Source organism: Hypanus sabinus, chromosome 2, assembly GCF_030144855.1.
Source record: "Hypanus sabinus isolate sHypSab1 chromosome 2, sHypSab1.hap1, whole genome shotgun sequence".
In the NCBI taxonomy this organism is placed as follows: domain Eukaryota; kingdom Metazoa; phylum Chordata; class Chondrichthyes; order Myliobatiformes; family Dasyatidae; genus Hypanus; species Hypanus sabinus.
In genome coordinates this window covers 110,074,754-110,093,080 of record NC_082707.1, presented here as the reverse complement: position 1 = coordinate 110,093,080, position 18,327 = coordinate 110,074,754, and the positions used below count along the sequence as shown (strand labels likewise).

General features: G+C 41.7%; 1 protein-coding gene across 2 annotated transcripts in view; it reads left to right on the top strand.

Moving 5' to 3' along the window:
- ubr1 (ubiquitin protein ligase E3 component n-recognin 1) overlaps positions 1 to 3,241 on the top strand; it is a 302,958-nt gene extending 299,717 nt beyond the window's left edge. For both annotated transcript variants that reach the window (XM_059951970.1, XM_059951981.1), the window contains one exon: positions 1,510 to 3,241. In XM_059951970.1, coding sequence (XP_059807953.1) covers positions 1,510 to 1,645 — 136 coding nt within the window. In that variant the 3' untranslated portion in view covers positions 1,646 to 3,241. The remainder of the gene's footprint in view (positions 1 to 1,509) is intronic.
- Positions 3,242 to 18,327: the final 15,086 nt, after the last annotated feature.

Below are 18,327 nucleotides of genomic sequence, written 5' to 3'. Positions count from 1 at the left end.
ATCTGTTGATATATTATATCAAAGTTCTTTTTCCCATTCTTGTTTAATTCTATCTGATATTTCTGGTTGTATCTTCATAATCATATTATAAATAAAAGCTACTAATCCCTTCTGACAAGGATTTAAGGTAAAAATCAAATCTGAGAAATCCATTGAAGTTGAATTGGGAAAAGATGGTAGAACTTTATGTAAGAAATTTCTGATTTGTAGATATCTGAAAAAATTAGATTTAGGTAATTTAAATTTGTTGGAAAGTTGGTCGAAAGACATCAAAGTACCTTCAAAAAAAAGATCTCGAAAACATTTTATACCTTTCCTTTTCCATATGCTAAAAGCTTGATCTGTCAAGGAAGGTTTGAAAAAAAATTAAGTAAAATAGGGCTATCAAGAACAAAGTTTTTCAGAGTAAAAAACTTATGAAATTGAAACCAAATTCGTAATGTATGTTTGATAACAGGATTAGATATCTGTTTATTGAATTTAACTAAATCAGCAGGAAGAAAAGAACCAAGAACGGAGAATAGAGAATATCCCTTTACCTCATTGCATTCCAAATTTACCCACTGCGGGCACAATGGTGAATCCAAATCTAATTTCCAATACATTAGGTTACGAATATTATTTGCCCAATAGTAAAATCTAAAGTTAGGTAAAGCTAAACCACCATCTTTTTTAGATTTTTGTAATTGCCTTTTACTTAACCTGGGGTTTTTATTTTGCCACACAAATGAGGAAATTTTTGAATCAATGTTGTCAAAAAAAGATTTAGGAATAAAAATTGGTAAGGCTTGAAATAGATATAAATATTTCGGTAAAATCATCATTTTAATAGCATTAATCCGACCAATTAATGATAGGAATAAGGGAGACCATCTTGTAGTAAGTTGTTGAATTTGATGAAGCATAGGTAAAAAATTCAGTCTAAATAAATCTTTATATTTCTTGGTAATTTTTATACCTAAATAGATAAAGTTATCAGTAACAACTTTAAATGGTATCCTGTCATTCAATAAAGTTTGCGCGTTTAAGGGGAATAATTCACTCTTATCCAAGTTTAAGTTATAACCAGAAAAACTACCAAATTGAGCCAACAAGGATAAAATAGCGGGAATAGACCTGTCAGGATCAGAAATATATAACAGCAAGTCATCAGCATAAAGTGATAATTTGTACAACTTCTCATTACGGGTAATACCAAAAATATTAGGAGATTCACGAATAGCAATGGCTAAAGGTTATAATGCGATATTAAATAATAAATAACAAATAATTATAGATCCTCTTTTTTTTTAATTATCTCGTGGTACGAGACAAGGTTGTCCTTTAAGTCCTTTATTATGCATATTTATATTTCCGTCAACATGTTTCCTTTTTCCAGTCATGTTGGGTTTTTCCAATCCCTTTGTATTCACAGACATTATCTCTGTGAGCTAATTGCATTTACCACCTGAAACCTTGTGTGGTTACTATTTCCAACTGCATACTGAATTTTGTTACTTTTTTTAAAAGGAGAGGCAACCCACTGCACCTGTGCACTGAGCGATACAAGAAATTCCAACAGCTATGGCTGCAGCACCGCATTCTTGAAGAAATCACGAGGAACCAAGATGTAAATCAAATCATCTTTGATTGGGAGCAGCTTTGAACACTGTTGATCAGCAATATCACTGCACCTTGCTATTTGTATCACGTCAGTGGTTAGTTTCTCAGAGCTGATTAAGTTGAAGAGCGCTGTTTCTAATCGGCTGTGGCTATAATCTGGTTACAGTGCAGCCAGCTCATACCAGCAAGGAAGCCAATAACTTGTAGTTTCAGGCCTCCATATTTTCTTAAAATGCCTTTCGACCATATGTCTTACATGGAGACCTTGGAGTAGAAAAGGAAAACTAATTGGAAAGGGAAGTTAGAAACTCAACTTGATGGTTATGTTTCTTCCAACCCGAGTTCTTCCCCAGCACCGCCACCTTTGTTGTGTAAGTAATTTTCCAGCCCTCGAGAGGTCAGATCAGTCCAAGCACTGATATTTGAATTGGTGTAGCTGTACCCATTTGAAGAACAGTTGGCGGATAAACATTTAGTGAGCTGTGATCATGGCCATTCATCTATATACCACTCTACCTTGCTTGCGCTAAATATTTTTTACAGAATTACTGCCCTTAACCATGTTCGGGATGCATCAAGGATCCAGATATACACATTTTGGTCACAGGGATTTAAAAAACACATTTATCTCCATAAAATTTGCTTTGTTCCATAATTTTAGTCAATGTATTTGACATCAGCCAGGAATTAACAGTACTTGACAGATTCTGTTTTGTTTTTGCTTAATCTCTATCTGTAAATAACATCGTTTTATGAATGCAGAAATTATTATCCACACTTGAATGTATGAAGTTTATATGAAAATTATATGTAATCGCAGAAGTTTACCATCTGCCCCACCTCCCAAGTTTGCCGCCTCATTCATAAGGTCATGACTGACCCTGTGTCTTCTTGTTCGAAACAATGCAAATGTCTTCAATCAGTCAAGGGTTAAAGTGTGAGTAGTAATGATGGAAAAAAAAGCTTTTGAAGAGAAAACACGAGATCTGCAGATGCTGGAAATTCAAACAACAACACACACAAAATGCTGGTGGAACACAGCAGGCCAGGCAGCATCCATAGGGAGAAGTGCTATTGATGTTTCGGGCCAAGACCCTTCGTCCTGACGTCGGCTGTGTTCCACCAGCATTTTGTGTGTGTTGTCTTTTGAAGAGAAGCAAATTTTTATCCTATCCTTGAATATTAAATGTGAAAACTTTCAGAGGAGACACTGCAATATTGAACTTGAGAGAGCTGAAAATGTGCGTAATTGCTGAAAGTTCATGTAAAAGGACATTTGGTGATTAGAATACAATGGAAGTTGTGGGATCTGTATGTGCCTGCCTTGTTTCATATAATGCTTTACAGTGAATTGTGATGCTCTTTAGCATGGTGAAAACAGAATTGTTGGAACAAGGAAGATTTTTATCTTCTCTGAGCTGCATTGTAGGTATCTGATTTTTCATTTAATTCTGTTTCTGTCTTAATAGAGCTATGTGACCTAGTAATAGGTCTACCAAGTTTCAACAAATATTTTATAAAGTTAATTACAAATAAAGAATATACCAAATGTAGTGTATTTTCTGTTTTTATTTTTGGAGTGGGACTGTGTAATAAATGACATGGTTACTAAATAAATAAAACACTATGTATTTCTGAATTGTTTATTGGTGAATTGCTGGTGATGATCACTAACGTTTGTGTTTCAACAATCATGCTGTTGTAAGTTGCATTTCACACACATGGCATGGACCACTTGTAGTTCATTCAGTGCCACTGTGATTTTTGTTTATCCTACAACAATTCAGTTCTCCTCAGGACTATTAGGAAGTCAGAGTCATCGAACAATACAGCTCAGAAATTGATCCTTTGGCCCATCTAGTCCATGCCAAACCTACAATCAGACTATAGCCTTCATACACCTCCCATCATGTACCTATACGAATTTCTCAAGTGTTGCAATTGATCACTCATCCAACAATTCCACTGGCTTATTCCACACTCTCACCACCATCAAAGTGAAGTTCCCCTTCATGCTCCCCTTAAATGTTTCACCTTTCACCCCTAACCCATGGCCTTTAGTTCTCATCTCACCGTACCTCAGTGGAAAAGGCCTGCTTGCATTTATGTATGTATGTATACCCTCATATGAGGAATAGGGACATTAGCAAGAATACAGTGAGCTGTGCTTTAAGACATTGCACACTGATTTAAAACTGGAATTGGTGTTTCAGGAATTAGTGAAGTAAAAAGTGAATTGTGCAAATGCAGATGATGTGAAAGTGAATTGTTGACAACCAGTGTGATAGTAGTTACTGGCAGTTCACATTTGGATCACAGTCCTGTAAAGTGACCACTTTTTCATTTGGCTGCTTTGTGTAGCAAATACAACTCATATTTGAGGTTAGTCACTATTGAGGAAAAGGAGTTTAACAGTATTGTCACCAACCAGAATATGGTTATGTATCTTTTAATAAAAGTTACCAGGATCATATTGTGTGGAGCAGCCTACGTGCACAGTGATGCAGTGTCCTAGTGCCTGGTAAACTGCAGAGCTACCCAGAGGTTGTGAAATAATAGCAGAAAAAAATGATGAGGAAGCCCAGCAGGTGTTCAACATCTGTGGAGGATTTGACATAGTGAACAAAACATTTTCTCACAGGAAAAGTGTGCCAGAAGTCAAGTACTTTTGGAAATTAATGACCAAATTTGTCATGAGCACACGTATGCCTCCCCAACACTGATCATGTAGATTACGTTGTTCTGTTAACAAACATCATCTTAATTTGGAGCAACAAACAATTTGCTGGAGGAACTCAGAGGGTCAAGCTGCATTTATGAGGAAAGGAACTGTTAACATTTTGGGTCAAATCTCCTGCATCAGGGTTCTTGCAACTTTCCTCCCATGGATGCTGCTGGATCCACTAAGACTGCATTTGCTGGAATCTGGAGCAACCAACAGTCTCTTGTTTCTCCATTAGCAATGAATTTTCCTTTATCTTCAGTAATTGGTTAGATGTAGGAACTTTTGTTAAACCAGTGGATGTGATTCCCCAGTTGACATGAAAGGTTATAGTTAGAAGAAGAGGGTCATCAAGCCCTTCAGACGTTCTTTGCTGTTCTTTGAGATGATGCTGGTCTACTACAATGATCCACGTTCCTGTAATCTTCTATTACAGCTTTCAATCTATCACCATTGTGTCAATCTTCTGTTGAGTCACCTTGCAGAAGGATGGTGTCCCTGGCTCTGCCCTTCAACCCTGTGTCAATCTTCTCTTGAGTCACCTTGCAGAAGGATGGTGTCCTTGGCTCTGCCCTTCAACCCTGCGTCAATCTTCTCTTGAGTCACCTTGCAGAAGGATGGTGTCCCTGGCTCTGCCCTTCAACCCTGCGTCAATCTTCTGTTGAGTCAACTTGCAGAAGGATGGTGTCCCTGGCTCTGCCCTTCAACCCTGCGTCAATCTTCTGTTGAGTCAACTTGCAGAAGGATGGTGTCCCTGGCTCTGCCCTTCAACCCTGCGTCAATCTTCTGTTGAGTCAACTTGCAGAAGGATGGTGTCCCTGGCTCTGCCCTTCAACCCTGCGCCAATCTGCTGCTGGTGATATTTGCAGATAATTTTTAACTTCTCTATACTTTATTCTAAGATTCTCAGTTGCATTTAAAAAAATCATTGCCATACCGGTACCTAGGAAAGACAAGATAACCTGCTTAAATATTACCACCTGGTGGCTCTGACATCCATCATCGTGAAGTGACATGACAGGGTTGCCATGGCCCATATTAGTTCCAGCCTCTCATAATCTCGACCTACTGCCGAAACAGGTCTATAGCAGGTCATCTCACTGGGCCTACATTCATCTCTGCAGTATCTGACGATAGACTATAGTTTATTGCCTGTAGCTCCGCCTTCAAGATTTATAAGATCATACATATTCATCTCCAAACTCCTCCACCTGAGGCTCAACACTTCCCTTTGTACCTAGACCCTTGATTTCCTAACCAAGAACAGCAATTTGTAAGGATTGGTAACAATACCTCCACCATATTATTCTCAACACTGGTGCCCCACAAAGCTGCATTTTACTCTTTTCCTTCTATGTACTCAATCTGCATTTCTTACTGCCTCAGTAAAGCAACCAGCATAATGAAATATTTCACCCATCCAAGACATTCTCTCTTCTCACCTCCATTGGGCAAAAGCATGAAAGTATGTTATATCAGGCTCAAGGACAGCTTCTCCCCACAGTTAAAGACAACTGAATGGTTCCACAGTGTGATTGGATGGACTCTTGACCTTCCAATCTTGCTTTGGCCTTGCACCTTACTGTCTATCTGCACAGTACTGTAACACTTCATCCTGTAATCCATTGTTGTTTTAACTTCTATTGCCTCAACAAACTGTTGTAATGAATTGATCTGTATGAGCAGTGTGCAAGACAGATTTTTCACTGTACCAACTGGACAATTTAGTTTATTTACATGTATGCACAGATGCAATTAAAAACTTCCTTACAGCAGCATCACAAATACTTTGCACAAGGTACACAGCATTCACAAGAAAATCATAAATTACCATGCAAAATTGTACAAGAAAAAGCATAATTAGATCCATAAAAACACAAATTCCATTGTAGAGCAAAGTGGTCATAATGTTTCTTAGCCAGTGTTGTTATTTAACCACTGCCTGATTGATGATTTTCATCCTTGCCTCAATAACAAACAGTTCCAATTTATTCTACAATTATTATCTTGGTCCTGGACTTCTCAGGCAGGAGAAGTATCTTCCCTGCATCCAGCCTGTTAAGTCCAATAAGAATTTGCTGAGTCTCAATGAGATATCCTCACTCTTCTAAACTCTGGTTGGTACACTACGCATTCTGTACTTTATCTTGTACAGTAAAGCTGCTGTCCCTAATAGCAGTAAAGCAAATCTTTGCTACACTTCCTCTATTCCACATATATCCTTTTCTTTAGGTAAGGAGACTGAATCTGCATTCCCACTCATTAAGACTCCGCAGTATTGCAGTAAGACATCTTTGCTCCTGTCTCAAGTCCTCTTGCAATAAGAATATATTGGTCCTGCTGAAGGGTCTCAGCCTAAAACGTCGACTGTACTCTTCTCCAGAGATGCTGCCTGGCCTGCTGAATTCCTCCAGTATTTTGTGTGTGTTACTTGGACTTCCAGCATCTGCAGATTTTCTCTTGTTTGTGACTTATCTATTCTAACGTTTTCCAAAAGTTCCAGCACATCCTCTTTCGTAACGTTGACAGGTTCCAGCATATCAGCCTGTTTTACTCTGTCCTTGCAAGCGTCAAGGTTCTGCACTCACTGCTGAAAGAAAAAAATAACAATATGGCGTGATACACAGGTACACGGGGAATGGAGGGACCATACGCAGTCAGATAGGATTGGGTAGGATTGGCATCATGGCCTGCTGTTGTAGTCTAGTTAGGTACAATTCCAGTCTGTCAGATTTCACTGGAGTGAGGGTAGAGAAAATGAAACCTCATCTCTGGTTACTATTCAAGAAAACCCTACTGCAAGATGATTTCAGTTTTGCCTGTGAAGTTCAATAACCAGTGTTCACATCAACTTTCCTAGCAATTGAGATAATATTTCATCACAATTTATATTGCAGTCTGACCATTTGTAAGGTAAATGTGAAGTGGATGCTAGTTACATTGCTTTTCAGCTTGCTATTTATTGTGAGAAATGGGTACAGAATTGTCTGAAAATCCCCTCTTTCATCACTCTGAAATCTGCTCCACTAATGCTATCTGGAAATACTATCTAGTCAGCTCCATTTTGGGCACTAGCCTACAAAGTACCCAGGACATCTTTAGGGAGTGGTGTCTCAGAAAGGCAGTGTCCTTAAAGACCTCCAGCACCCAGGGCATGCTCTTTTCTCACTGTTACCATCAGGTAGGAGAAGGTGAAGGTGCCTGAAGGCACACACTCAGCAATTCAGGAACAGCTTCTTCCCCTCTGCCATCTGATTCCTAAAGGGACATTGAATCTTTGGACACTACATCACTTATTTCTGTTTTTGCACATTTTTAAAAATCTATTCAATATACGTAATTGATTTACTTGTTTATTTATTATTTTTTAAATTTTATTTATTTTCTCTCTCTCTCTCTCTCTCTCTCTCTCTCTCTCTGATAGTTGAGGTAGTGCTTTGAACTGCGGCTGTGAAGTTAACAGATTTCAGGTCACATGCCGGTGATAATAAACCTGATTCTGATATGTGTTGATCTCCACCTATGGCTTCACTTCCACTAAAGTGAGTAAGAGTAGAGTCTCATATTATTGCAAGAACAAACAGAAACTTGCATTTTCAACCACATCTCCTTGAATGGGCAGTTAATTCAGGGACTTTGTCTTTTTGTATTTTGGGCTTTGAGTTCTTACAATTGTATTTCAAAAGACAAGTGCAAGCTGAATTGTTTTCCTCAGTCTTGTGTATAATCTTTAACCCAGTGATCTGTAGCAAGATCATTCTTCAAAAATGTGACTAGAATGACCTGCCTCCACTGCGTTACCTTCCATATATAATTTATTTTCAAAGACCTCTGAAACCACAGATTAACACTTGCATTTTGTTTTGCACATGATAATGCTGCTGTCCTCAAAACCAAAGCTCTGTCCCGATCACAAAGTGCTGCAAAATGTTAATTACATTTTTAAAATGTATGTTGTGACTCCAGACAGCCCATTTTAAGCATCATGCAAGTATCAACGTTTGCTTTGAAATTCATGATAGTCTTGATCTCTGTCTGATTAAGCTGCTAATTGCTTCCTTAAGGCGGTTATAGCCAGGGGTGGCAGTGGGGATAAACTCCCTCTACCTATTAAATGCTCCCAGTGACTTGCAGCTCAACTAGACTCTGACAACCAAGTCCAACTCCTGGCTTAGTTACTAAACCCAGCAGAACCATTTCTACTGACAGAAGAAGGGGCAAAGGTGGGTTACTGGCACCTTGAGGCAGATGGGGCTTGTCAGCCATGGTTGGCAGCCAATCTAGGAGAAGGAAATCTCTGATCTCAAATCTCTGCTGCCTTGCGGCTATACCCACTCATGGGGAAGGCTTTGGGAGTAAGTCCAGAGGGAAAATCCAGAGCTGGAGTCCCTAAGACAGTTCTACATTGAGTTCAACGCTGACTGGCAACTCCTGCAACTCTGCTGGTACCAAACTGCATCAGTTTCTGCCATTCCTTTGGTTTACAGCTGCATGGAAAGGGGCAACCTGCTACATGGGCAACAGCTTATGCTCCAACAACACACACAAAATGCTGGTGGAACACAGCAGGCCAGGCAGCATCTATAGGGAGAAGCGCTGTCGACAGAGCTTCTCCCTATAGATGCTGCCTGGCCTGCTGTGTTCCACCAGCATTTTGTGTGTGTTGTTTGAATTTCCAGCATCTGCAGATTTCCTCGTGTTTGAGCTTACTCTCCATATTGTACTGCCCGGGCTTGTGTACCTAGACAACTAGGATGCAACATCCACCGCTGACCCTGACCCTAATAGCAAATCAATTAATTGACATTTCAAGAAGCAATATGTCTTTAAGGGTGCTGTGTTGTTGTTCTTAGAAGCATCTAGCAAACACAGAAAGAATAAGTTCACATCCTAATATTGAAGCAGATTGAAAATCTGATTGAGTGGTGTCACAACAACAACCTCTCACTCCATGTCAGCAAAACCAAAGAGCTGTTTATTGATTACAGCAAGAAGAAGCCTGAGGTCCATGAGCCAGTTCACTTTAGGGTCAGTAGCATTAAATTCCTTTCAGTTAACATATGAGAGGATCTTTCCTGGGTCCAGCACAAGTACCATCACAAAGAAACCATGACAGCACCTCCACTTTCTTAGAAGTTTGCATCGATTTGACATGTCACCAAAACCTTTGACAAACTTCTATAGATGTGCAGTAGAGAGTATCCTAAATGGTTGCATCACTGCCTGGAATGAAAATACCAATGCCCAGGAACAGAAAAGGCTACAGAAAATGGTAGAAATAATCTAGTTCATTACCAGCAAAGCCCTCCCCACCATTCAGTTTGTTTACATGGAGCATTGTCACAAGATAGCAGTCTCCATCATCCAGGTCACGTTCTCTTCTTGCTACTGCCGTTGGGTAAGAGGTACCGAAGCCTCGGGTCCCACATCATCAGGTTCAGGATCAGTGATGACCCTATAACTCCACAGCTCCTGAACTGGCCTGGACAATCTCATTGACCACCACTGACCATCATTTCTTGAAAATGAGTCTGTAAATCATAAAACAAGTTCACAAACTTATTCTATGATCTACAGACTAATACAACTCCATATGCATTATAAGTATTATATTTATTTGTCCAGTTTGCCTCCTTTTGCATGTTGGTGTTTGTCAGCCTTTGTTTATTTATAGAATTTCATAAATTTCTATTGTACTTCTTTTCTCCCCTGTAAATACCTGAAAGAAAATGTATCTCAAAGTACATACCTGGTAATATATAACTTTACCTGGAACTTTGAACATGTAATATCAGTTGTTGTGGAGAATCCCTGGTGTGCAGAATGACTGTCGACATCATAGAGGCTGAGCAAGCAATCACACGGAAGAATTTTCAGTTTGTGTTTTTGCACCTTTCTTTCTAATTCTCAACTAACTGAATTTAGAGAAAATGAAAAATACCAATAAGTGGATTATGAAATATGAATCAATACAAAATATTTAATTTAAAATATGGAATCTCAAAATAATTGAGGAAATTATTTAATTACAGTTCCAATATAATTAAAATTTTAAGTACTGTGTGTGGTTAAATAACAGATTCCCCCTTTTCCAGCCCTTTATTTCTTTCACCAAACAACTTCCCAGCTCTTTTACTTCACTTCCTCCTCCTCTCCTGGTTTCACCTATCACTTACCCACCTTTGTCCCCTCCTCCCACCTTATTATTCTGAATTCTCCCTTTCCTTTCCAGTCCTGCCGAAGGGTCTCAACCTGAAATGATGACTGTTTACTCTTTTCCACTGATGTTGCCTGGCCTGCTGAGTTCCTCCAGCATTTTGTGTGTGTTGTTGTTGAATAGTTCAATGGTTCCATTCAATATCAGAGGATGTATACAATACAGAGCCTGAAATTCTTACTCTCCACAGACATCCACAAAACAGAAACCCCCCCCAAAGAATGAATAGCAGAAAAAACATAAGAACTCTGAAGCTCCCTATCTCCCTCATATGCTCAAGCAGCATCAACCCACCCCCACTTATTCTAGCAGAAAGCATCAGCGTTCCCACCACCCACCATGCCAGCAAAAGCAAAGCCCCTAAAGAGAGACCACGGTCTACAGTCCATCAGAACTAATTGTTCACTCCAACATTTCGACTTCCCACCAGCTCTCCCTCTCTCTCACTAACAAGGGAGAGATGGATATCCCTCCTTCCACAGCAACAGGGAAACAACAGTACCTATTCTGATGTTAAAGTCAGTCTGAAGCATTGCTTTTTATTTCGAGATCCCCGACTCAAGAATTGGCAAATCAGTTACCAAGTACTGAGCCCTCCAACAGCCATTCTCACTGTCTTTGATGTTTCTGCTTCTGCCATGCCTCAGAACACAACACCAATAAGAACTCTTCATGTAGCAAGTGTCTGATCAAGTTCACATAGCCCTCACTAATGTACCCGTGATGGACTATAGAGAGCTTGCTAAGATGGCTGATAGTCTGCATCCCACCAGGCTGTGATGCGTCATTCCTCCTCCTTTCTCTACCTCAGTAAGCCTGATCAGTAAGGTCCCACAACATAAGGATGAAGTGTCTGAGAAACAGACCATGCTAAGTCTGTGTTTTTACCACACGTGCTTTGGTAGAAATGCTAGGAAGTGCTGACCACCTTGCAGCTTCGACAGTGCCACCACATCGGGACATCAGACGTCTGTGAACACCGTGGGTTCCAGCTGCCAGGGTTGTCAACTGTTCATTATGGACACCCTTTCAGGGCGATGCTTCCTGTGTACCACAGGTGCTCAAGTGACTGAGCTGCCAGCATCCTGTTGATGGACAGGCAAAGAGTGAGGAAACCTTGCTGGACCAACAGCAGCAGGATCCAGACTTACGGGACACAATAGGTGATACTTTGCTTCAGTGGGTAACATTACACATGGAACTTCATCCTGGCTAAAGTGGCCAGACCTCTGCTTGGTGCAGGTTTCCTGTGTGCCCAAGGACTGTTGTTCGATCTTAAGCTTGTGGGTGTCAAGGACTTTGGGTCGTTACTCTGCTCCTCCAGTACATTCCCCACAATGACTCTGTCAAGCACATGCACTACTGCATGTGAGTTTACTCAACTGCTGGGTGAACTCCCAGACCTCAGCAAGCCCACTTTCTCCACTACAGTCGCAAATAATGGAGTCGAGCACCACATTTCTACAATTGGCCCACCAGTCCATGCCCGTGTGCATAGACTGGACCCAGAAAAGTGGGCAACCACAAAGGCTGAGTTTGCCAACATGGAGAGACTTGGCATTGTATACCAGTCGAATAGCCCCTGGCTTCACCCCTCCATACGATCCCGAAGTCCGATGGCAGTTGTTCCCTACACCTTAACAAGACCACCTCCCCCAATTGTCACCCAGTTCCACACATCCAAGACCTTTTGACACATTTAGCTGGAAAGTTAGTATTCCAGAGTTGATCTAGATAAAGGCTACCATGAGGTGGCTGTGTGCTCAAAGGGAACCAATCCCATTCGGCCTTGTTCAGTTTCTGTGCATGCCATTTGGACTGAAAAATGCAGCACAGACTTTCCAACGGCAGATGGATTCTGTATTAATGGACTTAGATGTTCTCTTTGTTTACTCACATGACATACTTCCGTACACGTACCTCATCTCCCCACACTTTTCAAGCGCTTAAGCCAACATGGGTTAAACATCCAGTTTGGGTTGTCAACCATTGATTTTCTCAGCCATCGCATCTCTACAGAAGGCGTGAAACACCTCCTTTCAAAGTAGACGTTATTATAAATTTCCCACTGCCCGGCACTACTGAAAAATGACAGGAGTTTTTATGCACAGTGAATATCTTTCACAACTTCACTCTGCAAGATGCTGAACTTATGCTCCCCCTGAAGAGTGTGCTTAAAGGTAATACCCCCATCACATGCTTGACTGGTCAGCGGACATGACCAGGGCTTTTGATGACACCAAACAATCTCTTTCCAATGCAATCCGATGGCCGCTCCCACTCTCCAACACACCCACAGCCATTGCTATTGATGCCTCAGACTGCGCCGTGGGTGCTGTGCATCAACAGTTGTTTGGAGGCGTGAGGCAGCAGCTCGCCTTCTTCAGCCGGAGGCTCCATCCCCCCAAAATGAAGTACAGCACGATGACTGTGAGCTTCTCGGTCTGTAGCTGCCTGTCCGCCATTTTTGTTTTCTTCTAGACGGTCACATTTCGTATCGTTCGTTGACCATAAACCCTTCGTGCACACGGTGGCCAAAATATCAGACCGTCAGTCTGCACAGCAGCAATGCCTCCTGGCCTACATATCCGAGTTCACAACAAGGGCAAAAATAATGCCGTGACTGATTGCCTCTCACAGCCAGCCATTGAGGCAGTACACATGTGGGTTGACTATGCTGACGTGGCAGCCGACCGGGTTACTTACCAGGCTTACCGAAGAGCAGTCACAGACTTGAGGTTGGCTGACATTAAGATGGGCTTCCACTCCTGTGCGATGTCTCCCCAAAATGGAAACAGACTGTTTTCAACTCTACACATGGCCTTTTGTATCCAGGCCTGAAGGCCTCACAGAAACTGGTTGCGCTGAAGTTTGGCCCAGAAAAATGTGCACGATTGGACTGCAGCCTGTGTAGAGTGCCAGTGGGCAAAAATTAACTGTCATGTTCGTGCCTTTTGAGGTTCCTGAGCAATGGTTTGACCATGTCAATGTGGATCTAGTTGGTCCTCTTCTCCCCTCCCGTGGTTTCACACACCTCCTTACCATGGTGGACCACACCACCAGGTGTCAAGAGGTTGTGCCTCCAGCTTCGACGATGACCACAGACGTGGCTCGGGCTGTCATCAGCACCTGGGTTGCTCAGTTTGGTGCCCCATTTGATATTTCCTCTGACCATGGTCCCCAATTCATTTCATACCTCTGGGCTGTGGTGGCCCAGAACCTCAGCATTAAGATACATCACAGCACAGTCCAAGGCTGCAGCCCAATGGTCTATGCAAGTAGCTTCATCACTCCTTAAAGACTGTTCTGAGGATTTCTCTGACCGATGAGCATTGGCATGGTTATCTCTCGTGAGTCCTGCTGGGGCTCAGAACTGCTCCAGAAGAGAACCTGTAGTTGTCAGTGGCTGAATTGGTATACAGTTAACAATTATGAGCGTCAGATGATTTCACACCATGACTGCCTGGTCGGCCTCTCTACAGTGTTCCACCCTCCTCAGTAAATTCAATTCCTACCTCCCATCAGCACTCTTGGGTTCCTGTTGACCTGCATTCCACTTCATGCTTTTGTCCACCTTGATGCACACCAACAGGCCCCCTTACGATGGCCTGTTCTGCATTTGACTTTTATCATAAATACAAGGGGTAAACCTGAACGTATTTCGGTAGTTCACCTTAAACCAGCCCACCAAGGTTTGAAGAATTCCGCGACCATGCCCCTAACATCACAACATGACCATGTGCATGTGAACACACCTCTGGACGAGCCAGAGGCTCCTGCTGTTCCTCCATCCATGGAAAACAGGACCTGAGCTGGGTGATTTGTCTGAGCTTCAGACTGGCTCACATTGTCAGTTTTAGTGAATTCTGGGGGGTGGGGGTCTTGTGTAGGGTTACGTAAATGGGAGAAATGAACATAATTCACAACCACTGAAACTGAGTTGGAGTTTCACTTTAAGAAACTGGTCTGACGTGGTGATGTAATTACATAAGGAGTTCTAGCATGCTTTGAGTTCAGGATGTTAGTGTTCAATAAATGAGTAGCTATGGCTTTTCTGAAACATAAAATACCTCCACCATTTTACCTGAAAAAACCTGAAGTTGCAAAGTTTGCTGTTCTGACAGAACACCCTTGTAAGATCAGGAAGCTGCAGCCTTAAGTTATAGATATCAAACTGGTTTATAAAACTTAAAAGGTATTAACATGCTGCATATCCAATACTTCTCTAAGCAGATCCATTGTCCCTCTTCAGTATCTTTCCTCCTTCTTCTGTTGTTCCTAAGCTGAATGCAATGGACAAGTCTCACAATCCCTTTGTGGCTCATGGGGGGGAGGGTTTCAGCACAATTGAGAATATTTTGGAATGAGAACTTGAGGTGTGGCCCAGTATACGTTTCAAGAAAACCAGACATGTTCTCATCATCTCCTGGTCAATCCTTCAACAAGCATTTAAAATCAAATTATATGGCTATTTCAAGCAATGTAGAGAACATCTTTTATACAGATTTGTTGAAGTGGTGTAATGCTGCAGTTTGGTGTATATATATTCATAACTTCATATATAGATGGATGGATGGAAAAATCCTAACTGTGGAAGGAGTTTAGAAGTTCATTGATACTGAGGTCGTTGTGAGTGATTTCTGCCAGTAGTTCGTTGCACATGGAATATCGTGTTCGATTTTGGTCACTCTGTTCTTGGAAGGATGTGATTAGACTGGAAAAGAGTGCAACAATGTTTACCAGCATGTTGTCAGGACTTGAGGGACTGAATGTTAGACTAGCTGGGCCTTTACATGTTGGAGTTTAGGAGACTGAGGTATATACATCTTGTGAAAGTGTATAAAATCACATGGAGCAGGGTGAGCAGTCATTTTTCCAGGGTTGGGAATCAAAAACTAGAGGACATAGTTTTAAGGTTAGAGGTGAAAGGTTTGTTAAGAACCTGAGGGACACTAATATTACAATAGTGCAAGGAACCAATTGCCAAAGGAAGTAGTGGAGGCAGCTGCATGGGATACATTTAAGAAGTACACAAACATCTACATGGATAACAAGAGTTTAGTTTAGAGGAATGTGGGACGAATACTGCAAGATGGGATTAGCTTGAATGCACATTCTGGTTGGAATGGACAAGTATGGGCCTTTCTTCATCCTTTACAAGTCCACAGCTCTATGGGAGTAATTGATTCAGGCATAAGCTACAGAAAATTACAATTCAGTTAACAGTGATTAGATCCTTTAGATTTGATTCTTTCTTCCTATGTATGGAAGAACAGAAAACCCCGATTAAATAAAGCCCACCTTCAAAAAATTACAAAGAATGGAGGCCTTGCTCTACCCAATTTTAGGTTATATTATTGGGCAATGAACACACAAAACCTTACGTTCTGGTTATATTATATTAATCGTGAGGATTGTCCAATATTGGTCTTTATGGAAGATAACTCTGAATCGCAGCAAGCAGGCAGAGGAGCAAGTTGCCGGTTTTCGGGCAAAAGTTCAGATTTTTTTTCAAATTACTTGGGATAAAAGAGGCACGACTGCGCAGCCGCGTGACCTCAGAGCGCGGAAGATTTAAAAAGAACACCGCCATATCCAGCGGGCAGCGGAGTGAACAGGTACAGAGTGATAGGGCTTTGGCTCAACAGGATTAGGTGAAAACGGAAAGAGGCTTTCTGCGACCATTGAGTCTTACAGTTAAGTGGTAGGTTACAGGTTTATTTATTTAGAGCTGACAGTAGCATTAGAGGTATGCATTTAGGATTAGCGCTGTGCCTGGAGTGCCAGATGTGGGGACCTTGGGAGACTCCCAGCCTCCCCCAGGAATACATCTGCTCCAGATGCAATGAGATGAAGCTCGTTAGGGATCGTGTGAGGGATCTGGAGCAACAACTTGATGACCTTCAGCTTATTAGAGAAAGTGAGGAGGTGATCGATAGTACCTATATAGTTGACAGCACCTCCGTGACAGTCCCCCTCAGGAATCGACATATAGTTTTAGATACTGTTGGAGAGGTTGACCAGACAGAGGAAGATCACAATGAATGGGACTCTGGCACTCTGCCCAATGCCGTGATCAAGAGAGCAAGGAGAAATGCAGTCATTATAGGGGATTCCATCGTGAAGGGAACAGACAAGAGATTCTGCGAGCCGACAAGGATACCCGAATGGTGTGTTGCCTCCCTAGTGCCAGGGTACGAGATATCTCGGATCGGGTCCAGAGTATTTTCAGGAGAGAGGGCGAGCAACCAGAAGTCTTGGTACATGTTGGTACCAATGACATAGACAGAAAAAGAGAGGAGGTCCTGAAGGAAGATTACTGGGAGCTAGGAAGGAAGTTGAAAAGCAGGACCTCCAGAGTAATAATTTCAGGATTACTGCCTGAGCCACGTGCTAATGATGGTAAGAATAGCAGAATTAAAGAAGATGAATGTGTCGAAGTAACTGGTGCAGGGGGCAGGCCTTCAAATTCTTAGATCACTGGGATTTATTTTGGGGAAGGCATGACTTATACAGAAACAATGGGTTACACCTGAACTCAAAGGGTACTAATATCCTGGCGGGATTGTTTAATATAGCTGTTAGGGAGGGTTTAAACAGAGTTGGCTAGGGGAAGGAAATCAGGGTGTCAGGGCCGAGGAAGAGGAAAATAGAAATAAGTCAAGGAAGTCCTGCTGTTCAGGAGGCTTTAAACTAATGTGGCAGGGGGATGGGAACAAGTGGAGAGAGTCAGAGGGGTGTAAGATGAGGGTAGAAGCAAAAAGTAGTAAGGTGAAGAGTAAAAGTGGCAGACAGGCAAATCCAGGGCAAAAATCAAAAAGGGCCACTTTTCAACATAATTATATATGGACTAAGAGTGTTGTAAAAACAATCCTGAAGGCTTTGTGTGTCAATGTGAGGAGCATTCGTAACAAGGTGGATGAATTGAATGTGCAGATAGTTATTAATGAATATGATATAGTTGGGATCACAGAGACATGGCTTCAGGGTGACCAAGGATAGGAGCTCAACATCCAGGGATATTCAATATTCAGGAGGGATAGACTGGAAAGAAAAGGAGGTGGGGTAGCCTTGCTGGTTAGAGAGGAGATTAACGCAATAGAAAGGAAGGACATTAGCCTGGAGGATGTGGAATCGATATGGGTAGAGCTGCATAACATTAAGGGGCAGAAAACATTGGTGGGAGTTGTGTACAGGCCACCTAACAGTAGTAGTGAGGTTAGAGATGGCATTAAACAGGTAACTAGAAATGCATGCAATAAAGGAACAGCAGTTATAATGGGTGACTTCAATCTACATATAGAATGGTGAACCAAATTGGTAAGGGTGCTGAGGAAGAGGATTTCTTGGAATGTATGCGGGATGGTTTTCTGAACCAACATGTTGAGGAACCAACTAGAGAGCAGGCCATTCTAGACTGGATATCGAGCAATGAGGAAGGATTAGTTAGCAATCTTGTCGTGCAAGGCCCCTTGGGTAAGAGTGACCATAATATGGTAGAATTCTTCATTAAGATGGAGAGTGACATAGTTAATTCAGAAACAAAGGTTCTGAACTTAAAGAAGGGTAACTTTGAAGGTATGAGACATGAATTTGCTAAGATAGAGTGGCAAATGATACTTAAAGGGTTGATGGTGGATATACAATGGCAAGCTTTTAAAGATTGCATGGATGAACTACAACAATTGTTCATCCCAGTTTGGCAAAAGAATAAACCAGGGAAGGTAGTGCACCCATGGCTGACAAGGGAAATTAGGGATAATATCAAGTCCAAAGAAGAAACGTA